Source organism: Trachemys scripta, chromosome 9 (genome assembly GCF_013100865.1).
Source record: "Trachemys scripta elegans isolate TJP31775 chromosome 9, CAS_Tse_1.0, whole genome shotgun sequence".
Classification (NCBI taxonomy): Eukaryota; Metazoa; Chordata; order Testudines; family Emydidae; genus Trachemys; species Trachemys scripta.
In genome coordinates this window covers 46,066,240-46,077,404 of record NC_048306.1, presented here as the reverse complement: position 1 = coordinate 46,077,404, position 11,165 = coordinate 46,066,240, and the positions used below count along the sequence as shown (strand labels likewise).

At 44.1% G+C, this 11,165-nt stretch overlaps 1 protein-coding gene across 1 annotated transcript; it reads right to left on the bottom strand.

Annotated features, from left to right (window-relative positions):
• Positions 1-531: 531 nt before the first annotated feature.
• On the bottom strand, positions 532-3,397 carry LOC117883094 (brain-specific homeobox/POU domain protein 3). Its single transcript, XM_034782081.1, has 2 exons — positions 3,223-3,397; positions 532-2,452 (listed from the first exon to the last, which is right to left on the bottom strand). The coding sequence occupies exons 1-2, from the start codon at positions 3,340-3,342 to the stop codon at positions 1,544-1,546; spliced, it is 1,029 nt and encodes a 342-aa protein (XP_034637972.1). The 5' UTR covers positions 3,343-3,397; the 3' UTR covers positions 532-1,543.
• Positions 3,398-11,165: the final 7,768 nt, after the last annotated feature.

Genomic DNA, 11,165 nt, shown 5'->3' with positions numbered 1-11,165 from the left:
CAAATCAGGTGTTGTGACTGCGAATCAAATAAACGGCAGTTTTGGCTAAAGAGGAGGCTGCGGTCCTGGCAATTTTAAAAACATTTGTAGTTGGGTTCCTCCCTCTTCCCCCTCCCACTGCCACCCCCTCCCCCCCAGTTGCTTGCTAAAGAAGCTACCTTGTAGCAAGCCAGAAATAGGCAGCATAAGCGACTGGGAGCTTTTGTTCTGCAGGATATATAGTTGCTAAAAAGAGGGGAATTTCTATTTGGATATTGTTCCCTACAGCTCCCCCTACAATAACTACCACAAGCCAAGGAATGAGTGAGGTAAAACGTGCATGGTTTATTTGAAATTCTGTAGCATACACAGACACAAAATTTCATTCAGCACACACACAACAAAATTAAATAATCATTAAAAAGGAAACAAAGGCAAATTTCTCTATTAAATACGCAAAGCAAAGAAAAAATCTTGCCTTAGAAAGTGCAGAGTTAAATATTTGCAAAGTAACAAGTTATTTACTAATAACTTCTGATAACCATAGTGAGTTTTCTTTAAGTTACATATAAGTTAGATCTCTCAAAAATAAAACTTTCCCCTGGGTCAATACATCCTGGAAAAAAAACCTCACAGAAACGAGTGAATTGTGCAGAGAAAAGAAACTCATATGTCAAATCCAAGAGCTTTTATCGTGAGAAGCAAGTAGACCAGTTACTTACACGTTATTATACTCATTTCAAGGGGAAATGTCATAAATATGAGATTTAATTATTTGATTGTCAAAGCGTTTTTTTACGGTGAAATTATATGGACGTTGAATATTTCAAGTAAAACAAAAGCAAAATAAGTCCCCAATTTTCCAAACAAACCATTAATCCATGGACCTGATATTTTTTCCTTTTCTCTTTTTTCCATTATTTTTTAGCTGATGAGGTAGAAACAGAACAGTTATTGCAAAAATGCGACGGATTTGCAGCTAGATGAGAGAGGGGGAAAAGCCAAGTAAACCATGCAAGTGTGTGTGCAGGTGAGGAGCCCTTCAAGTAAATACTTGTTTAAATAAAAAAAAATAGAGTTTGACATGGATGACGTGCTATACAGCAACCTAACAGAACGGAACTTTCCAACCCCGGTGGAGTGCCATCACAAGGACATATTTACAATCAAATATAAAAAGAGTATTTGAAACTGAGAATAAACATTTTTTCAAGTTTCATTGAATTTGTTTCTCCTCTGACATTTTCTAGTAGTCAGTGGAGGGGGTAAGTGGATTTCATCTCAAAGACACAAGCCCTGACATTCACTCACCAGGACTATTGGACAGTTCTATACCTTTCTCCTGTATGGTTTTGTCTTTTAAAAAAGTATTTATTAGTAACACTATTATGCCCAGTTCCTTGATTTGCAGAGACAACGACGGATTCGAGAGGAGAGAGAAGTGGTTTTCCCTTAAAAAAAAATCTGCCTGATTTAGGAGCTGGGGAGGCAGATCATTCCAGGGCTGGTTTGGGGGAGGGGGCGAACACTGGTTTTCTCTGCCCTCCCATCCCCTCTCCAGCTCTCAGTAGGTTGCAGAAAATTTCATCCTTTTCTGTTTCTGTCTTTGGTTGCAAAACCAGACGCGCACCACGTTCTTCTTCAAGTCTAACTTCTCTGCAATGGCTGCGATTTTCTCCGAGGAAGGTCTGGGCTGCACAGCAAAATAAGCTTCCAGCGACCTCTTCTCCGGGGCTGCTATGGAAGTGCGCTTGCGTTTCTTGTCCCCGCCAGTATAGATTTCGGGCTTGGTCATTTTCTCTCTTTGAGCCCTCTCAGCCTCCTCCAGCCAAGCCTCCAAAATGGGCTTCAGGGCCACCATGTTGTTGTGGGACAAGGTGAGGGACTCGAACCTGCAGATGGTGCTCTGGCTCAAGCAGCCAACACCTGGGATCTTCAGGTTGGCCAAGGCGGAGCCCACGTCTGCCTGGGTCACCCCAAGTTTGATCCTCCTCTGCTTGAACCGCTCAGCAAAGGACTCCAGCTCCCTGGGGTCTGTCTCTGTCTCGGGGCCTGAGATGACAGCATGGGAGGCCAAGCCGTGGGGGTGGGACATGTTCATGGACTGAGGGTGGTGGGCCATGTGGTTGAGGGCTGGCATATGGGAGTGCGGGTGGGAGGGCGTGGAGCCCACCTCGGGTCCAGGCACACCCCCCAGCGGGATGGCAGAGTTGAGGTGGTCCAGGAGCTCCCCTTCCAAACCCTGCGAGGGCTGGTGGTGGTGGTGGTGGTGGTGATGGTGGGTGGTCAGCACCGAGGGGTGGTGCAGGTGAACCGAAGAAGAGGTAGGCGTGCAGGAGACGCTGCTCATGGTGTGGTAGGTGGCATCTGGTTTGAAGGGATGGGTCTTCTGAGACACTATATCCACAGCTGCCAGAGCTTCAGCCCCTCTCAGCAAAGTCTCATCGAAGCCCGCGAAAATATTGCCTTGGATCTGAGGAAACAAAGAAACAAAAATGCCAGAAGAGTGTAAAGCACGCGATAGCTCTCTGAAATGCAAGGGGGGCAAGACTGGCGACAGGCAACGGGTCCCCCCAGACTAGAGGAGCAGGAGAGGCTTTGGTGTCAGGACACCAACATCCCATTAGGAGAATTACCAGCCAATGCCAACATGATCTAACCCAATCTTCAAGGGAACGCTCTTCGAAAGCAAAGAGATTTTTGAAAACAAAAAACAAAACTAAAAGAAACAAATAAAACGAGGCAATGGACCTAAATCCGGCAAACATGCCCAAAAAGTGAGGGAGACCATTTATTTTTCTTACTCCAAATAGCTGCAAGCCACATTCCCCTTATTTCTTAAACCGGGAGCCCCGAGCAAACTGCCCCGCAAACACATACTTGGGTCCTTCACATAATTTATATTCCTTCCAGGAAAAAATATACTAGGAATCGAAATTGCCCGACAAACTTATCGCCAATCTAGTTAGAGAGATTTTGCTGAATGTGACTGCCTGTAAAATTAAATTAAAGAAAAAGTTAGAGGCAGTTTGCGGAATCCCCATCACACAGACGGTCTAAGCATTAGCTGAAGACACTAAATAAAAATAATCCATCCGCTGTTCATGACTCTTGCATCTTTCACTTGCCTATGAAATAAACTGAAATGCATGTACATCTAGCACGGGGCTCCCAGGCAGCTTGCAGCAAAGCCCGACATCAGTCCCCCTCTAAGGGACGTGCTGAACTGTTTGTGCCGCTTACCTGGGGGGCTGGCAGACAGGCTCTCCTGATGGCCTCCGAGCTTGTGTGCAGGTGGGTGTATTTCGGCTCGTGCAGGATGGGGTGCATGCTGAAAGCCTGCTTGCTGTTCATAGACATCATGGTGACAGAGAGGAAAAGAGACGCAGTGGCACCGTGTGGCTACTGCATGGGCAGGTAGAATCCGTTGAGCTTTGCTCTTTTGGTCTGTTGTTATTGTCTGACTGCTGATCACAGCATCAATGGCATTATAGACCTACCCTGGCCCGCCCCCAGCCCCTCCAATTGGGGGAGCTGGCTGCAGACTCCGCCTCCTCTTCCTACCACTCCCCCGAGAAGGCGAGCAGGAGCCAGTGATCTCACTAGCCTCTTAGCCCCGGCGTTTCCCACCTCTTCCCGTCCCCGCCCCAGCGATGATCCAGCTGCAGGCAGTCAGTTGGCTGAGGGTGCATTGATGCCTTTGTGCAGCGGGACTGGTACGCTGCCTCGGAGCCCAGACCGAATGTCTCCCAAGCAGGGTACGAGGGCTAGCTGCCAGCACCTCAACTCGCTGAGAAATACTGCCCGCCGCTAATGGGTGAAACAAGGTAAAGTTCCTTGATCCCCTGGCCTGAGCTAAACTGGTTAGGGGTACCCGGTTAGATGAACCACCCAATGATTATTGTCTCTAAGTTTCCATTCGTTTGCAACAACCCCATATTTATTTAGAATGAAGGCGAGGATATTCTTGGCAAGCCCTAACGTCTGACTCAGTCTGAGGGCTCACTGAGGAAGGGTGCGTGAACAGCACAAAGTCAATGGATACCTGGATATTTTGGTGGTGGATAAATGCTCCGAGTTCTGATCAGCGAGTATCCATGACAATGTTCACGAATCCTGACTGGTTCCAGATATGCTAGCAGGAATGGTTAGTCCTCTGAAGAGCTGTACCTGAAAGTACATTGTCCACTTGTTGTTCTTTATCTTCCTAGCTGTCTGCTTCCATGGGCCGCTTGTCTGCAGAACCTGAGCACCTCACACACGGCTGAATTTCTACTCCAGACAGCTTCGAATATTTTATCCCCACTCTGTACATATTTTCCTTCGCTTTCTGTATAAAAAGTTTGTCAGCTAAGCAGGGTGGAGGACCATGTGATTTAGATGACCAATCAGACAAGACAAAAAGCATATCGCGCCCATCAAAAATAAAATAGTTCACAAACAACCTATAGTTGGAAAAATCCTTTGTCCAAACAATCCAGAAAACATTTAGAAATAAAGACTGTTGGGAAGAAAATCAGGATTGGCTCCCAAACAATTCGTTAACCAAGAAAGGAGCTAATTTAATAGTAAGTATCATTTTAACAAATAACAAGCTCTAATTGTACTCATCTCTCTCCCATATGTTCAGCCATTGATTTAATTAAAATATTAGTTTCTAACAATATATTGATTGTGATATCTTCTCTTCTGCAGTGGCTATTGTATATTTCTCATGATGAACCAAACTAACCCACTGACTTAATTCTGCTCACAGAAGTCAACTGGAATACTCACCCAAGTAAGCAGACACGTTAAAAGTGTTTGCAGGATTGAGGCTTAAAGGATTTACTGTGCTAATTTTTCTAAATCAGAATCTATCTGTTCTAGAATATCGTGCTATATCTGTACAGTGCTATAAACATTGCTTTTGTGCCTTTTGTGCCTATCATATTGTTTTTTAAATTATTAAGGGCTTTCAAAAATTGAGTTGAGGCTAGTCACAAAGTTTGCTTATGAATCTGGATGCAAACTTTCTCAAAGTCTCAGGGTGTTTGAAACCAGGATTTCAATACAGATGCATGACTAAAGGAAATTTATTTTATTTATTGATCATATTTTGACTTCTTTTAAAGTGGTCTTGGCTGTAATAAAAAAAATGGGTCGTCAAAGGGTTGTCATCTTAGAATAACTATCAATGGCTCGCATAAAAATGGTGAATATATTTAACTATATGGTATCAATTTTTTAAAAAGACAATTTTTTTTTCAGAAGAAATTTTTTTAAATCATTTTTTTCAAAATTTCTGTTGAATTTATTTATTTAGGTTTTAAATGAGAAACCAAAAAGTAAAACATTTTCACTTAAAAAAAAAGAGAAAAAAGTCAGTTTTCAAAAATTATTTTTGAGATAAAAAATGTTTAGTTTTTGAATACCAAAACCCAATATTTTAAGAAAAATCTTTGTTTTTTGATTTCCATAAAAATCTGGAGTATTCTAGCCAAATGAAAAAATTCTACAACAAAATATCATTTTGATCAAAAAGCCACTTTTTTGTTGAAAAAATGTTTCAATGATTTTTTTCACCCACTCTAATAAATTTGCTTGGCAATCATAAATATGGGTTATTTATTCATATTCTGTTCTTCTGTAAGAATTAGTGCAGTACCAGATGGCTTACCATGCTTATGGATTTAGCTACCTAGTTGTCCTCTGTGTTTCAGTAAACTCCTCCCCCACCACCCCCATCTCCACTGTTTCATTGTAATTTATCCATTCAACTAAAGTCTGCATGGAGATAATGCTTGAGCCCATTCTGAACTGGGGGAATTTGCAAATCCAAGCCCAGCCCAGCCTACTAGATGCTCTCAGGCCTTCATGCAGCCATTTGACAGGGAACAAAGACACTACCCTAAGGGTGAGCAGGTGCATTGAGGGATTTCAGGGAAAGACTAAGTGTACTGCTGCAGGTGCTATCCCAGTGCTTACTCTATACTGTGGCACTGCAATGGTGCAGTGTGACAGGAAGGTGGATAAGAAGGTGCTTGCTCAGAGCAGGTGCAATGTGCAGCACTGTACACACATAGCATGTCACCGATATGCAACGGTTGTAGCAGTGCAGGCAACACCTGCATGCTCTCTTAGTATTACATAGCTCCTGCTGGCCCTGTACCAACATAATGCCCACAATGCTATTATGAGACAGTGGGTTCAAAGTTAACTGCCCCACCTGGATTCCTACAGAATTTAGGTGTCTCTTGGAGATCTCCCCTCTCAGTACTGATCCAGCTTGGCACCTGTGATCTTCTAGGGCCACAGAAGAAGGTGGCAGGTGTGGCTGCACACAAAGTATTAAAGCTGGGAAACTGGAAGCTTTAAAAACTATAGGGAGTAGGAGAGAGGAGAAGGAGGCAGCCAAGATGTGAGGGTTGACAGAAAAACCAAAACACAGTCTAACTGGCTGAGATGACACCAAAAACCAGAGTCTGAACATCTGCAAAGTCTGGGCAAGTCCAAATCCAGGTTCCAGGGCTGGAACCAGACTTTGAGGCTATAGTCTTGTGATCCATTATCAGGTCATTGGATTGTGGTTGGCCAAAGAAGCGTGCAATGAATCAATGAACTATGTCTATATAGCAAATCACTGATGGGTGTCTAGAGATTGTGTCCAAGGAAAAATTAAACTCCATGCCTGTGGAAAGACCTTGGCAGAAGAACTGGCTGTGCTCTGCTGTGCTGGAATGAGAAGTCAGGATTTGGAAGCTATAGGGGAATGCTTTTTCCCTTATGGCATAGAATCCATGGGAGCTCCCTGTGGCAGCAAAAGGCAATAGGCAGGCAAGGGTGGGGCAGAGCTGGGGCCATAAAATCTGCATCTTTGGAGATCACACAATCCTCTCGCAATGGGAGGGGACACATAATGGGTGATCCCAGCCACTGGGCTGTAGCAAACTGTGCAGAATGGCTCTAAACCCACTCTGCAGCCTTGGGAAAAATTCTTGCTCCTCCTTTATGTGTCTGAATAATGCCCTGCCTCTTCAGACTGAGTTTAGGCTCTGCTCTAAACAAAAATCCCTACTGACAATATTAGATCCAGGCCTAGAGTGTCATCACTGCAAAACAAGCAGCAGAACCCAATTGCCTTTTCTTGAATCTTATAAATTTGTAAAGAACATTTGGGACCTCTGTTGTTCCCTGCCAACATGGCTACTCCATGCTAACTGCCTGCAGGTCTAGAGCATGTGGGAATGGAATGCTTTCCGCTGCATGGGGATGGAGAACGCTTCCCGCGCGCCCCCCCCCCCTCAGTTTTCCATCAGCGCAGCTGTCTGAGTCATTCTGGAATTACCACCACTGCTTGCAGAGACACTGCAGCATTGGATGATGGGCAAAGGAAAGACACTGCCAGCGAGGTTCATTTTATGCTCCCTTTACACTAGAGACTTGTGGAATGACTGTAAGGGGGAATTCTCATTGCCTGGTGCTCTGCGGCGGAGAGAGCAGTGTGGTCAGGCACTTTCTCGGCTAATAGCTTGTAATATCATTACCTCTGATGGCTGCAATAATCTCTTGGCAGTTGGGTTTTTCTTGGGGAGTTGTGGAGCCTCCCAGATACCCCTTTCTCTTCATCTGCCCCTCTCTATCCTTGTTCTCTGCATTCCAGCAATTCTAGCCCCTGGCAAGGAAGGCTGGACCTGGAGACAGGCCTGATCCCAGGGCCTGGATTTACTCAGAGTTGAAGAATCTCATGTTACAACCAGCCCCTATAGTGCTAATAGGCTGGGCAAAAACCCTGCAGCTGAACATGCCCAAGCCTTGCACCAGGCACGGAGACCACTTCAGATGGACTATGGTGACCCACTTCAGAGAGGAAGGCTCTCCCATTGTTCTGATACCAGCCCTACTCAAGCTGACCCTCAGAGCTGTGTTGATGAGGGAGATCTTTTCCATTAATCTTGGCCCATGTGATGGAGTTCAGGTCTAGGTCTGAACTTGAACTTCCCCAAAGCTCTGGCATGTTCAGCTCCAGGGTTTTTGTTCAGCCCATTAAAACTATTGGTGCTGGTTATAATGTGAGATTCTTCAAGAATGAGCAGATCCAAGGCTTAAGGAGGATGAAAACATCTTCATTTCCTATCATTATCATCCTTTCCTGTCTGGTAAACACTGTGTGCTCTCTCTCTCTCTCACATGCGGGCACATAAACACATACACACAAACAAACAACTGCAAGCACACAAAAGTACATAGGCATCTATATGCAAAGACACACACAGTGTGTGTGTGTGTGTATATACACACACACACACACACACACACAGAGCAAACACATACCCATACCCCAAACACAAGTGCGCATACCAGCACAAACACACACTCCTTACCTCTAGTGAGTCCAGTGGAGCTAAAATGTACACACCTCTTCCTCTGAGATTCCATGTGTGCACACTCCCACCATCAATGAGGTCATCAGTAATAATATTAAATGCATTGATAAAGGCATGCTCTTATACTCCATCAGTGGGAGTTTTACATGAATTGGACTGCAGGGTTAGACCACAAATCAGGAACATATACAAGTCTGGGGTTGCTGGTTATTATGCTTAACTACTGACGCAGAGCCAGCAGGTTGACCACATGAATAAAAACCCTTTGTTTTCATAGGACCCAAAAATATGACTATTGGACTGAAGGACTGAAGGAATTAACAGTTGTTTGCAGTTTAGATGTACTGTTCAGATCTGCATATATGTTGATCATCTATGATATATCTTTAATAGATGTTTGGGTCAAAGTACTTAACCACATGGCAAACCCCAGACTGCACAGAGTATAAAATCTATTGATGTCAATGGTTTTTCCAGCTAGGGAGGGGAAGCAATTTGGACCTGATGGTTTTGGGATCGGGGGTGGAGGGAAGGAGGGATAGGGGATCAGACTTTCTGGGACTTTCTGGCTATTTTGAATGACTCCCATAATTCAAAGGAGGCCTAAACCCATCCTAGACAACGTATTACATTAATTACTATAATCAACTGGCTTGTATGGTCCCTCTCCACTCCACACCCCCTGATTCCAAATGAGCAGCATAGCCTTTTCTTAGTGCCCTTTCCTGCTCCCAGTGCAGATAGGGGAAACTTTGCTATTGATTTTCAAGCTCCCAAAGTGACATAGCTACATTGCCTTGTTGTCCTGCCATGTTCATGTTGGTCAGATAGGGCTCCCACATGATGCAAAAGATGGACTATAATACAATGATGGATATTTAAAAGAAAACACACTGATTTAGTTACAGTCAGCCAGGAGAGCAGATGTATTACAGATGCAACACACCAAGGTTTGCTAGAAGTTTAGCAGATTCTTCTGTGATTGGTGAAGCTAGACATCTTAAAACCAGACTGATGCTATCAAGCCAAAAAATGGGCAGCAGTATAACAACAATTATTATTATTAATTATTCCACTTCCATAGCATCTTTCACCCTGAACAATCCAAAATGCTTTGCAAATATATGGTCCAACTCTTCAGATCACTACCTACGTTCACTTCTCCTTTCGATTTACACTGGGATAACTCTACTGGCTTTAGTGGCACTCCTCCAGATTTACACCAGTGTTACTCACTGGTTGCTCATTGAATGCAGTGGGCAAGAGTCTCCTTTAAGGTATGAATCAGGAGTAACACCAGTGAAGTCAAGGGAGGTACAGCAGTGTAAATGCAGGTGTAAGGAAGAGGAAAATCAGGCCCATTGAGAGTTCTGCTTGTGTTAGGACTGAATAAAAACTGCATAAAGAATCTGACATCTCTGAAATGCTGTCACCTCTGGGATGGAGACCAATTTCCAGGCAAATCCTTGGAACCCACAGCACACCATCAAAGGAAGGGGAAACTTTGGAAGAGAACACTGGGACAAACCCCTATGGGTGTCCTTTGTGCCAGGGGCTTCATCGTGCTGCCCCTTTGGCTCGAGCAGTTAGCCCAAGCTCAGGACCTGCAAAGTTGTTTCCAGTGTGAGAAGTGGATCCTAGGAGTCAGGCCTGTTTGTGGTACAATCCTGTTTATTTACAACAAAAGCGCACAGAGTCCTGTTTCCCTGAACATCACAGAAAAACAGCAACAGGCACTTTCCTTGCTCAGAAATCCCCAAGTACACCACTCTAGCAGGCTCTGTGCCCAAAAAGCCCCATCTGTTGGCTTCTTCACAAGGTCACTCTCACAGCTCTTCATGCTGGCTTGCTCTGCCTCCAGCACACACAGTATGCAACCAATCCCCAGTCCCGTGTCTGCAGCCAGGGAAATCCCTCAGTTCACATGGCTTAGCTCTGACCTGCCACGTGGCTTGGTACCTCAGCTGGTCACAACCTTCACCAGCCCCTAGCTGTTTTTACTACATAACAAGGTTTGATTGCTTCTGTTGCGCCTAAAAGAGAGTGTGGATCCCCTCCCCCTTGGCTTGAAAGAGGTCTCTGATTGTCAAGATAGTTAAGTGGCAGGCAGACTGCGAAGAGCTACAAAAGGATTTCACAAAACTGGGTGACCAGGCTACAAAATGGCAGATGAAATTCAATGTTGATAAATGCAAAATAATGCACATTGGAAAACATAATTCCAACTATACATATAAAATGATGGGGTCTAAATTAGCTGTTACCACTCAAGAAAGAGATCTTGGAGACATTTTGGATAGTTCTCTGAAAACATCCACTCAATGTGCAGCGGCAGTCAAAAAAAGCAAACAGAATGTTGGGAATCGTCAAGAAAGGGATAGATAAGACAAAAAATATCACATTGCCTCTATATAAAGCCATGGTATGCCCACATCTTGAATACTGTTTGCAGATGTGATCACCCCATTTAAAAAAAAGATATATTGGAATTGGAAAAGGTTCAGAAAAGGACAACAAAAATTATTAGGGGTGGCTTCCATATGAGGAGAGATTAAAAAGACCAGGACTTTTCAGCTTGGAAAAGAGATGACTAAGGGGGGATATGACAGAGGTCTATAAAATCATGACTGGGGTGGAGAAAGTAAATAAGGAAGTGTTATTTATTCCTTCTTCTAATACATGAACTAGGGGTTACCAAATTAAATTAATAGGCAGCAACTTTAAAACAAACAAAAGGAAGTATTTTTTTACACAACGCAGAGTCAGCCTGTGGAACTCCTTGCCAGAGGATGTTGTAAAGGCCAAGACTATAACAGGGTT